The sequence below is a fragment of the Ictalurus punctatus genome, chromosome 2, assembly GCF_001660625.3.
Source record: "Ictalurus punctatus breed USDA103 chromosome 2, Coco_2.0, whole genome shotgun sequence".
NCBI classification, from domain to species: domain Eukaryota; kingdom Metazoa; phylum Chordata; class Actinopteri; order Siluriformes; family Ictaluridae; genus Ictalurus; species Ictalurus punctatus.
This window is the reverse complement of record NC_030417.2, coordinates 19143060-19156712: the sequence shown is the minus strand read 5'-3', so window position 1 is coordinate 19156712 and position 13653 is coordinate 19143060. Positions and strand designations below refer to the sequence as shown.

Sequence of the window (13653 nt, the reverse complement as noted above, 5' to 3'; positions counted from 1 at the left end):
TTTTTGAGTTACTGAGGTTTGGATTAAACCCATTCAACTCAAGTGTCAAGTCAAACAGGCAAATAACTCTAACAGCTCAGTAATACATGTAATAATAGATAGTGGGTTGCGATTCACCAGTATAAAAAAATGACCAAATCTCAGACCCTCTGCGTGTCATCCCTACAGGTCTCCGGATCCCACTGTACGAATCACTGGTCTAGCTGTACACAAACATTTTTCTTATACTCTAGATACCTTGTCTCGTGATTTATATCGCACATTGTACTGCAACTGACAGGACGTTTCATACATTTTTATTTGTTTACAGTTACATGAGTTGAGTTTTGAGTGTTTTATTGAGTTTTATTGTATGTATGTTATGTAATTTTGGGAGTGTAAAGCACTTTGGTCAACTTGTGTTGTTTTTAAATGTGCTACAGAAATAAATGCTGATTGATTGATTTATATGGCAGCAATGTGTCCTATAAACAGTCACTTCTTGACCAGCATTTCTTCTTTCTTTCTTGAAGTTAATGAGACAAAATAAAAAACCAACAATGAACACAGCTAGAGAAACTGCACGTGTAAACTCAGGAAGATTTGCAAAACTTAAAAGTTTTACCTCTGACTGTTACAAAGTGTTGACACTGGAGACTCCTTCCATAAATGTTAAATCAACATGTATACAGAAAATATCACCATGTCAACGTTTTAAAAATAAATTATGTTTGGTGTCCGTCGTGCAATGGCATCCCTGTGAATGAGCTGTTGTTATAGAAACGTATTAATACGACGCATTGAAACAAAAGCATTAATATAAACCTATTCATCAACACCGTCTGACCAATCAGAAGCAACCAAATTAAACAGAGTCAAGTAAATAAGGGTGCTCGGCTGTTGCTGTTTGGTTTGACCCTGCACATTATTAAACAGACGGCGGGGAAGGGGGGGGGGGCTCGTAAACTGCAAAATGTCTCAATAAGGGGTGGAGACTTTTATGATGAAATTCAGCAGTGCTCAACTACATTTCTCCTGACAAAGAGCAATAGTGTCTGTGATAGCATTGCTATAATAAACGCAATCATATTACAATTAAACAATTTGCACCTTTGAAAGAACAGGCTGAATCAGGGTTGTGTTGCAACATGCCCATAACCCGGACACACCAGTTGGAACCAGTCTAAACCGTTACATCACACACACTAGTGTACAAAGGCTGCTTCTTTGTGCTCCCTTTCTCTCTGCTTCCTGCTGGCTTGAATATGTGAACGTTGAGAGCTTAGCGCTTCACAGACCTCACACACAGTGGTAAAGAACATCACTATACTGTGAGTATACAGTTGAAATCAAAATAATTCAACCCTGATTGCAAATCAGATTTGATTCGCAATGCCAAGTTGAATTTGGGGAAACCATTTGAAGCTTTCGTTGTTCTATTTCAATTACTTTTGTTTTGATTTGTTCATTGCAAACAACTGAAAGTCTGTAAATTTGAACAATAAACCTCATTTGCAATGGGGTGGAATAATTTTGATTGCAACTGTGTTACAGAAACAATCATGAGTGCATGAGCTGCACATGAGCACATTTGTGCTGTTAACTTCATCCCTGACTATCAGCTCAAAACAGCCTTCGTATTCACACCGCGGAGACCTGGAGAAAGCCGGATCGCTTTTGCTAAGGTGAGAAAAACAAATGAGAAGTCCTGAGTTAGACAGCACACACAGTGATGAACTGTGAGCTGGAGTAATGAGGGGTATATTAAGGTTATAAAAGCAACAGAGTTTGTGACCCGGATGACCTCTAGTCTGGCTGCCAAACTTCCACAGAAGAATCTGCTGACTTTATAACTCCTCTTTAAACCTTATGCAATAACAACGTACATGATTCAGCTTTCTGAGTGAAATGCAGTGCTGACCTGAATTTCTCCCAGCTGTCTTGTCAGCTCCTGTTCAGAGAGGAAGAGAGAAAAACAAAAGCAAAAAACTGTTGGATATTGCACAATGCATTGTAGGACCAGCAAGCAACAAACAAACGATTTTAATATTAACGTGAAAGGACGACTGACTTATTAAAAAATATATATATATAAATAAAGATGCAAATATTTCCTCTACCAGAGTGAAAAACAAAATGCATTAAAAGAAAGAAGATGATGATGAGATCAAACCTTTGACCTGGGCCCTGGAACAGGAGTCTTCATGGATGGAGCATCATATTCAATCTCAGACACGGTCTTCGTAGCTGTCTGACTGACATATCGGCACCCTGGGGGATAATAAATTACCCTAAATGTCTGCTTTACGTTTGCTCACACATTTGATTTGGTCTTCGTGTTATAAAAGTATGGAGTTTCACTGGGAAAAGTGCTTGCTTGATAAACCATCATCTCTTTAAATTACATTTGTGTTGCCTTAACAGTCAATCCAGACCATAAACTCTGTTCAAGGAAATTTTGATTTTATGATGCTTTATGACTCTTGTATCAGTCCGCATGCTGTCTGATATGTTCTGTCTTTTACCTGAAGCCACAAGGCGCAGGTTCCGCCGAAGGGAGAGTGTCAGGTGGTGGCTGAGGAGCGCCATGTAGAGCTCTTAGAAAAGGAGAGAGAGAGAGAGAGAGAGAGAGAGAGAGAGAGAGAGAGAGAGAGAGAGACAGGGGCCCAGAGCAACTGTGGAATAAAGCAAAGGAGACCAAGATCAGAAAATAAATAAGTAAATAAATAAATAAAGAAATAAATCACCTCTGCACAAATTAAAAGATCCTATTCCTGAGTTGCATACTACAAATGATTAAATTATTAGAAAATGCTGCTTGTTTCCATTTTTTTGTGAGGACTTTGTTTTGAAGAACTGAAACCAAAAAATACACCTTATACAGTAAAGTCTGTACGTTTAGCTTCCCTTACTTTTGTGATATGGGTGACAACAACAACAAAATATCCACATAACCGATTTTCTCTTCATTCTTTTGTCTCAGCAAATCTCATGGTACAAGATCTTGCTCTTTTAACGCACCAGAGTATCCTAGCAAATACAGATGCAAAGATTTAACTAAGAAATGTTCTTGTGTTCTTAACGTATCGATCTAACCTAAAAAAAATTATTAGCCAATGAAAAACAGGGAAAAAACAAACAAACAGGACTGAATCACCATTTTCATTACTTACATAACATTTTAAATGCACCACATAATATTTCACACACAATCTGTTGGAAAGAAATGTCTTTCTGAACACATTTAAAAGTTCTGTATAGTGTCAGGATGAAAATGTGAAGACAATGTATTCACTTCATAAAACAGTAGCTTAATTTGGGGAAAAAAGTCCTCTAAATAGATGGTCCAGGTGAAACTAAATGCAGTAATAATGCGGGCTAGATTTTACTTCTAGCTTCCGAACAAGGTAAAGGAATATCCAACAATGTGTGAATTTTATTTTTAGCATGAACTGAATGGGTAATCATAAGCCCTCATTACAACTCTGCAATGTAACCCCAATAAAAGAAGCAAATTTTTTTCTTTACTTGAATGTGTGTAAATTGGATTGATCCACCTTTAAATGAATCCATTTCTTTTAGACGCTGCGCTTTTCTTTGCTGAATCAATAACAGCTATTGGTGATGAGTGTATTCAAGGAAAAAATGTCAGTAAAGCTTTGATTTATTATGATATTTTATTATTATTGATGAGATTTATTTTTTATGGTACAACAAGGAACGGGAATCGTCAAAACAGACAATAACGTGCTCATTTCTAGAATCCAAAATGATTCACTTTACTGAAAACTTATCTTCGTACAATATACAAACCATACTCCATTTATTATATACATATATTCCACGGTCATGTTGCACATATCAAATTTTAACCAGTCAGTTAGGAGCCACTTTTAGCCTTGGGAAAGTCTGTTTATACGCATCTATTATTGGAAAGCAGAAGACTCCTCAAAGAGCCACGTCACTGCTGACACTTCACGATGGTGACTAATGCCAACGCTCCGAGGTGCCACTAAATCTCCCAACATGCGAGCGCACACCCACCGCCATCTGGGTTAAACAAGACGGACTCAGCACTTGCCTCATGATGAGGGAATCCTGATTCCTGCCATGTCTACCATATGCTTACTCGGTGTGTACTGAGGATAAAGAATGGCTTTATGGAGAGCACTTTAAGCACTTTGTGTGGCTTTTGTGATGAGTTAATGAGGCTGATGATTTCTTTCCTGCTTCCTTATAGTACAGCAAATAAATTACTCTCCTAATAGCAAGTCAAGAACTAGGCTTTGACTGAAAAACCTTCTCTCTAGAGCGTTCTATAAAGTAGAGCAAAGAGTGGCCGGTTTATCACTTGTGTCAAATTTGAAATAAAAGTAATTTTAATTATGAATGTGTTTGAAAATTTTTTGCTCCTGCAGAAAGTTTATAACCAATCCCTCATCCTCCTGCTGAAGGTTTAACCAATCCCTCGTCATCCTGTCACCATCTCCTGAAGGAATTCTGACCAATCCCGCCTGTCACTCTCAATTCGTCATCATATAAATGTGGAATTAGGGAATGGTGTTTGAATTCCATAACGTGGAATTAGACACTGTAGGGGCCCTGTCACTGTCGGCATCTTTATTCTCGATCCCAGCAGGAGGCACTGAGTGTGTCTTCCTTCTGCTCCACATTTGGGGGAAACAGTTACGCAACAGTGCCGGCTCAGGCAGGAAATATCTAGTTGCTCGTGTTATCAGAAGCCACCTCGTCTGGACTGGATAGAACCAGTTCTTGACAGAGGCACTACACAAGCCCCAGTCATTTATATGGCTTAAGATGCAGCAAGTGTCTGAACTGGTTTTAAATGAAGTATTTGAGTGACAGCTGAGACTGCAGAGACTGCAGTATAACTGGAACAGTATAGCAGTGATCAAACAGAAGTTACAAACATTTTCACCATTGCAGATATGTCAAAGATAAATCAGTCATCAGTCACATGACCCTGGAACAACCCAGAGTAATATTAAGTGTGTCTTCTGTGATTTATAGCTTGCAATTATTCACTGTAGAATGGCAAATGGAAATTAATTTTTTGTAGAAATTACACCAGAGGGTATTTCAGTAGTCCTTTGAAGATAACTTTTCTTTAAAAATGCATTTTAAGATATATAATGATGTAGGGAAATGGACTGGTCTTACCCTGTAGTCAAGTGGCTTTTTATTGTCATTTCAACCATATACAGCTGGTACAGTACACAACGAAACGAAACAAAATTCCCCCAGGACCATGGTGCTACACAAAACAACACATTAACTTCATGTGACACAGAATTAAAAAAGACCTACACATTCTACATAAAGTGTACGTGCAAACAACACAAGACAGTACAATACTACTAAAACAGGACAATAGGCACAGTAAGTGACAGTGTAGTTCCGAACAGTACACAGTTCTAGTGTGGATGTGTCCGATATAACAGGTAGTGCAAAAAGATAAAAACAATATATATATTTTTAAAAATGCTGTGAATATAAACATTCTATGACATAGTATTCAGCGGATTAGCTTATGTGGACATAGCAGTTATTGCGGTAGCAGCCAGGTAAAGAGTATAGTGCTGACAAGAAATTGAAGATAACATTTTTTGTAAAGTATATTAGCAGCAAAATACAGGCCGTCAGTACAGAAATGTGCAAAAATTGGAATGGTGTTCAGTTCAGTATGAGTGTGTTTGTGTGTGTGTTTGTCTGTCTGTCTGGTCTCTGAGTATTGAGGAGTCCGATGGCTTGGGGGAAGAAGCTGTTACAGTCTGGCCGTGAGAGCCCGAATGCTTCGGTACCTTTTTTCCCAGATGGCAGGAGGATGAAGAGTTTGAAAGGTGTATGGGATCGTCCACAATGCTGGTGGCTTTGCGCCTGCAGCATGTGGTGTAAAAGTCTATGGCGGAGGGAAGAGAGACCCCAATGATCTTCTCAGCTGTCCTCGCTGTCTGCTGAAGGGTCTTGCAATCCAATACAGTGTAATTTCTGAACCAGGCAGTGATGCAGCTCAAGATTCTCTCAATGGCTCCTGAACTGAAGTTCTTATTTGCTGAACTGAAGTATATGAACAGCATTCGAACGTAGGTGTCCTTTTTGTCCAGGTGGGTGAGGGCCAGATGTAGGGTGGTGGCGATGGCATCATCTGTTTGGTGTTTGGGATGATACACGAACTGCAGCGGGTCCAGTGAGGGGGGCAGGGTCTTGATGTGCCTCATGACGAGCCTCACGAAGCACTTCATGATGATGAGTACGAGTGCAAGTGTCATTGAGGCAAGACACTGAAGATTTCTTCGACACGGCGACAATGGGGGTGGAAGCATGTTGGAACTATTATGCTGCTCAGGGAGATGTTGAAGTACTCTGAGCACTCTGCCAGGAATGTTGTCTGGTCCAGCAACCTTCTGTGGGTTAGACACAGCACCTGGTCGTTGGTAGGTGGTGTGGTCTTCCTAGTTGTCCCTTCATTTTGCTCCTCAAACTGAGTGTAGAAGTTGTTCAGTGCATCTGGAGGGACGCATCACTGTCACAGGCGGGTGATGTTGTCCTGTACTTGCTGACTGCCTGAACGCCTTGCCACATGCGCCGTGTGTTTCCGCTGTCTGTGAAGTGACTGTGGATTTTCTGGGTGTGTGCGCACTTTGCCTCTCTGATGGCCCGGGACAGTTTGGCTCTCGCTGTTCTTAAGGCCGCCTTGTCAACTGCCCTGTCAACTGCCCTGAAGGCGGAGTCACGGGTCACATACCCCGCAGTCATCCATTGCTTCTGGTTGGAGAGTGGGGTGATGGTCTTGGAGACAGTTATGTCATCAATGCACTTGCTGGTTCAGCTGGTCACTGATGTTGTGTATTCCTCCAAGTTGGTGAAGTCATTGTTGGTTGCAGCCTCCCTGAACATGTGCCAGTCAGTGTGTTCAAAACAGTCTTGAAGAGCAGAGATGGCTCCTGCTGGCCAGGTTTTCACCTGCTTCAAAGCTGGTTTAGAGCGTCTGAGGGGTTGGGGAACTGGTGAATTCCCATGGTAAATAAAATGGCCTGCATCTAACAGTCACAAACTCCACCAGTAATGAGCAGTACTAGCACGAGTTCTTGAAACATTCAATGCTGATGCAGACACACAAGCCACCACTGCTAGCCTTACCGCACAGAGCTGCATTTCTGTCGGCATGAAATGAGGCGAGTCCGTCTAGCTGAATGGTGACATCCGGAACTCTGAGCCACGTCTCTGTGACAACAAAGACACGGCAATCTCTAAACTCACGCCGCGTTGCCTGCTGGAGTTGGAGGTAAACCAATTTATTGTCCAGAGAGCAGACACTGGAGAACCAGTTGGCTAGGGTTTTGGATGGACCCCTGCCCTTTTGCCGCACTTCCACTTCATTGTACACTGCTTACGATGTCTCCTCCCCCAGCCACCTGCATCAGGCAACACCGTATTCTGGAGGCCCGGTCTACGCAACACGGCAAGATTGCATAGCTTCTCCAGCAGATCACAATGCAGGTTGGATGTTGCATGATTTCTGTATTTTAGCAGTGTCTGCCGATGGTAGATACAAACACCGGTTGCTCCAATGTCATGTACTGTAAAATAAATAAATAATAAAAAATTTTTTTAGCAATTGAGCTAGGAGACAAAAATAGCTCCATTTTGGATCCAGAGAGGCCTCAGCGTGGTACTGCCAAGCCACCATCATGGACGTGTCACACTAGCAAGTGTCAGGCGATCATTTATTTTCTATGTATGTGCAGGACAAATGATTTCTGTGTTTTCAGTGATATTTGAGAAACATTCTCAATTCCATGCGTATTTGGTATGATGTAGAAAAACAACTGGTTCGAATGATTCCTCGGACCAATCCTATAGCGCGTGTGATGCAACACCTCGAACACTTCATTGCTTGTCTTGTCCAAGTCCCTGGATTAGGCCACATGAAACCATTTCTTTCTTTTTTTACTCCTCTTGTTGTTGCTTGGGGAACTCCAGTCCAGTGAAGCTCATTATTCTGCAGATCTCCACTGCACCGGGGAAACATTTCACACTGATCGAAAAAAGAAAAAAAAAAAAACAACTCATATACCCTCATAAGTGATTGCTTATGCTCTGAGACGGTTTTCTAAACAGAGCATGGAGGAGGCTGGCACAGCTGGAGACGCGAGTAGTCAGAGGCAAAAGCAACAACACAAGCACATTCTCCCCTCGGTGGAGCCATTACTGAGGTTCATTAAGATGCTAATCACTGCTGTATTACACAACCTCATCTCACAGGCTGATCGGAAATGGAGCAAAGAGGCAGCATGATTTTAAAACACCTGCATTACCTGACAGACATTCCTCTTACACAAAGATTAGGAAGCTTTATTGTGAGCCATGTTTACAGTGGTGTGGAGCTTTTGTAGTTCGTGGACTGGGGCATGGGGCCATGGAGGAAGTGTTCTTTCATGGCAGAGCTCAGAATTTTCTGAATGTGGGCAGAGGTAGGAGTATCCAGAGATTAAGTAGGTCAGTCTGAATACAACAAGTAGTTACAGTTAGTTCAGTATTTGAGAAACTTTCAGAAAATGTTTGACCATTTTGGGACAAGGAAAATAAAATTTTAAAAATTATTTTGACATAAATAAATAGACTGGCAATATCTAGGATTTAAAAAATTATTTTAATGGTAATTTTTTTTATGTTAGAAATTATTACTTGTATTTTTGTTTAACTGAAAAAATATTTGAATAAAATGGACATATTAATTGCAGAAGTTATTATTTATTGGTAAATTAACCAAAGGAGTAATCGACTATCCCAAAATAACCTAAAGACCAATATAAAAAATAAATCATTAGATTAATCGATTGCAAAAATAATCGACAGTTGCAGCCCTAATTCCTTCGAGGCTTAAAAACGTTCTTAGATCATAAAACATTGGCAAACTCCTATACTTGAAAGTTTATTCATCTTATAATGAGTTACATTTTTGTCCAATTGTACTGTGAAGCCAAACCAAAAATAATCTTTAAGATCATCATGTCCTTGTGATTAAACACCCAAATGTTCGTCCATCCAGCCAATTTCTAAATGTTGCCAATTTTTAAATGGCAATCAGCCTACAACGCATGTCTTTGGACTGAGGGAGAAAACCAGAGTACCTGGAGGAAATGCCCGAAGCACGGGAGAACATGCAAACTCTGCGCACACACACTGCAGAAAACTCTCAACCCTGAAGGTGCAACGCAAATGAGCTAACCACTAAACCACCCTGCCTCCAAGTGTCCATCAGCATATGACTTTCCTTTTAGATGCTTTAGAGCAGTGGTTCTCAACATGGGGGGCGCGGAGAGATCGGAAGGGGGAAGCAAATTGATTTCAAGAAAGAAAAAAAAACCAAAACAGACAGGGCATCATTTGGGTATTCTGTGTATTTTATTGCTATTCAAATAGAATGTGCATAAATGAAAAAGCATTCCCTCTGCCTCTATTTTCTTTTTGCTGGGGAGAGGCAGAGCTTAGCCTGCCTTTTATCCAGCTGTCAGTAGAGACCAGTGTTCCCAACTTAGTGACTTTTTTTTTTTTTTCAGAAAAAAGGTGCCTAATCACAAATCTAGCAACTTTTTGGACAAACCTTAGTAACTTTCCAAATGTCGCCAGAACTGTCCTGCAAGCGTGAGGTCTTGCTTTCCCACTGCACTAGCACCTCTCTCTGTGTCTGCTCTGTTCAGTGAGGGGCTGAGATCTGGAGCAGCACACGTGAATGTAAAATGAAGCAAGCGCAGATGTCCCACTGATTGATTTAACAATGTCATGGATAACGAGACGCGACCTTTGTCCCAAATTACATCATTCGTATGCGAATGTTTTTAGAACGCAAGACGAATGTTATGCAACACGTTCTACATGTAAAATAGGCCACGTTATTACAGCCTAGTTCTCTTGTTCAAAATAGTTATAGTGTTTTTAATCATGTCAAATAAACATTTTTGATCATTCATGTTTCATAACGGTCTGTTATATAGCTTTATGAAAGTCATAAAAGTTCTAAAAAAAAAATCTTTAAAAAAAGTTATGAAAAGTAATTTTTTTAAAGTACAAAACAAAAACAAAATCAAAACAGATTATTATATAGATATATTTGATATAGAATAGATAATTATTATACCAGTCTCCTCCAATATGGGGGTGGGGGGGTGGGTGGGGGGTGCCACATGATCACATGATAGGGGAGGCAAAGGTTGAGAACCTCTGCTTTAGATGTAATCATTATTGATAAAGAGCTTGGGGCCTAATTAGTTTTTGGAGCAAAGAACACACTCTGATAAAATACTTCCTAATTCATAGAGGTGAACGTTACTCCGCCGTTGCCACAGAAACCACATCGACAAGAACCCGAAACGTTGGAGGTAGTCGTGAAGCGTAAAAAGCTTTAAAAGAAAGTTTTCTCTGACAAAATTGTAATACTGTGACAAATTCCTACTCCAAAAACAAAACCAAAAAAACAAACAAACAAAAAAAACCAAAACAAAAAGGACTAAACTTAAACTTCTAATTTGGTGATCAGAACGATGGACGTGTCTTCACCAAGATGTGTGCACAACATACTTGTGCAAAGTCCTCATCGAGTTAATATGTAACTAACAACAGGGCTGTGGATTGAGCCAATATGGTTACGCATGATCTCTATGCTTCATCCTATGCAATGAAGCCTTATGTTTAGTCATGGTACAATCAGACGTTAGCTCACCACTGACTTACTGATTAAAGTTACAGATTAATATGTATTTCTGACTATTACTGTCTATTTTTTTTTTTTTTTTACCCAATCAAGTTCAGTTTTCATGTCTTCTCTATCCAGCTGCAACTCAGCATAAAATTTGCAACTTCGTCCCTCTGGACCTGCTCCAAAACACAATACAGCACCTCTGGTTCTCAGCGCAGGGCTGCTGCTTTTCCCACACTGTCCTACGTTACATTGCAGCCTCTGCTGCATGCTCCTATAATAAAGTTATCATACAAAATAATGTCAGTGTGTTCTGTTTTTGGCATACTGCCATACTAGTTAGGTTTTCTTTTGGCTCAGTTTGTAACGACAATGTGATAAATACGGACAGTTTTGGAGATTTTTACAGTCATTTTCAAAAACATCTAAGAAAGAACCATTAGGGGATTTGATCTGTATTTTTAGTCAATGGCAGCTCATGAAATTTTGCATTTGGATGCTCTCAGCTCCCTACACAGCAATTTAGCAACGTGAGCTGATGTAAAACAACAAAGCTTTGCAGTCATTTGTAGGGCTATTGAAAACAGGAATTGAGGAAGTATCTCAGCAATGGCTTCCTGTATAGCCATCAAATTTATTGCTTCCTTTTATGAACAAGCGTTGATGGTCCCAAAGGCTTCTGGACTTCAAGGTGTGGGGATGGGTCAAAAAGTGCCTGGACCCCTTAATCGTTGCTTGTAGCTGTTACCACACAGTGAACTGTAACTGCCCTCATTAAAACCACATAAAATTTGTGACTTATTTTAATTTCACTTCCTCGAATAATTGAGAAATGACTCATCCCTTCCATGCACTGCAACTTTTCAAGCAACCTCTTGAGCTGCCTGCTCAAAAGGTTAACATGCAGCCCTGAATAATAAATCAGAAAATCAGGATGGAAGCGGTTTTTGAGCAGTTGTTAAAACGGGGAACACATAGACACTCTTTCACGTGCAGTACGGTTCTGCAGACATGAAGCAAACACAAACGGCATGCAATAATCCTGCTACATAATACATACCACTCGGCGCTGGTAAAAATCGGTCTATGAAAACATACACAATTCTCTGCTGAACCATTTAAAATGGACAGATCTGTGCAAATCGAGGAGGAGGCCACAAAGCAACGCGTTTGTTTTTTCACAGTATTCTGTGTAAAATCTAGAGACTGTTGTTTGTGAAAATCCCAGGAGACCAGCAGTTTCTGAAATGCTCAAATCATCCGGCACCAACAACGATGCCACGGTTAAAGCCACAGAGATCACACTTTTTTCCCCATCCTGATGTTTGATGTGAACATTAACTGAAGCTCTTGACCTGTGTCTGCATGATTTCATGCATTGTGCTGCTGCCACATGATTGGCTTAGATAACTGCATGAAGATGCAGGTGTACAGACGGACAGTGAGTGTGCATCTTCCAGGTTATGATGAGCATCACTTTGGATGCTTTACTCTTCTCTTCAGGTGAATGTTTACTCACAGAAACATCTGCTCAGTGTAGATGCAGGTTTATATAAACACACATCACACCGACATCCTGTTCACTTATTAACAAGTTGATATTTTATCTTTGTTGAATGAATGACTATAGTTTTGTCTCATTTTCTAAGCAAACAGTCTGAGGAGAATAATAAGATCCGGTTCCGACCGGATTCATCCTGTCACTTGGCAGCTATTCTGAAACAAATATCTATAATGCTAGCTGACTAGCTGCAAAAAAAAAAAAAACAGCTGTGTCGAAACAGGACCAGTTAATGATCAGTTTATTACAGTTCTGATCAACAGACAGATTTACGAACATGTTCAACTAAACGACTATAAACCACGTTATTTAATTTCATCGAGCAAAAAAATGTCCAATATTTATTTACAAAATCGGAGTCGATCAACTATAACGACAAAAGGAAGCAGCTCGCGACTCGCTGCGCGAGCACAATCTATCCTCTCTGTACAGTACTGCTTTTCCAACGTATACGCTGCGTTTGGCAGCGCGAGCCCTAAAAATCCTAACGATGGAGAACAGCTGTACAGTTAATGCTGTCAAAAGGGAGGGGGAGAGGGGGTTACGAAACAAACAAAAATCTCACCAAGTACGTTTTCTGCTCTCCGGAAAGCTGTCACGTTTAGCTGAAGCGGAGGAAAAATAAAGAAAGAAATGAAAATAATAAATTCCGGCTATTCAGATAAAACAGGGAAGCTCAGAACTCAACACGTCGCTAGGAGACTGGCTTCTGCTCAAGAGGGCAGGTTGTCATGGACCAGTTGATAATCACCAGCCAATAAGAAAAGAGAGGTGGCCAGCAGTTGACCAATAGGAAACGAGGAAAGTCATCCTTACCGGTTCCCGCCCACAACTGAACAGGTTCATGGAAAAGCGACATCTCGTGTTTCCTTCACGCGCTCACAGTTTACCACTTTTTTTTTTTTTTTAGCTAGTTAGTTTCATTTTGGTAGTCTCCTAGCATAATTTCCCCTACCGAAAAGGTACGAAAGAAACACAAAATATGTAAACATATGACCACTTAGATATATTTTCTGAAGAAACCCCCACCCCCAAAAGTAAGGTTTACACTGCTTTTATGTGGTATCAGGATGACAACAAATACGGCTGCCTAGCTACAGCTAGGCCTCTCTCAATCATCACATTTGGTCTCAATTAAATAATTGCGATTTTACCACATTGCTGTTGAAATCTTAATTCTGATTCACCTGAAGGATGTTGGTAAATTTTCCACCACTGGTTCTTTTCGAATCAGTTTTGCGCTCACTTTAATACGTTATCATATGCATACTGACCCCTCATACAAATGGACTTCTAACACCAACGCTAAACAAACGAAGATGGATCAAATGTGTTATATATATAAAAAAAGGGGGTGACATATGACAGTTTAAGTTTTCTGTAAGGAGATGTT

The 13653-nt window shown here is 40.3% G+C and overlaps 1 protein-coding gene across 1 annotated transcript in view; it reads right to left on the bottom strand.

The window, feature by feature from the left end:
* The window catches only part of abat (4-aminobutyrate aminotransferase), a 33601-nt gene extending 20615 nt beyond the window's left edge, over window positions 1-12986 (bottom strand). Inside the window, exons 1-4 of the mRNA XM_017491760.3 lie at window positions 12826-12986; window positions 2505-2654; window positions 2153-2250; window positions 1901-1930 (exon numbers count right to left, since the gene is read on the bottom strand). Of these exons, the coding sequence (XP_017347249.1) occupies window positions 1901-1930; window positions 2153-2250; window positions 2505-2568 (192 nt within the window). The 5' untranslated portion in view covers window positions 2569-2654; window positions 12826-12986. The remainder of the gene's footprint in view (window positions 1-1900; window positions 1931-2152; window positions 2251-2504; window positions 2655-12825) is intronic.
* Window positions 12987-13653: the final 667 nt, after the last annotated feature.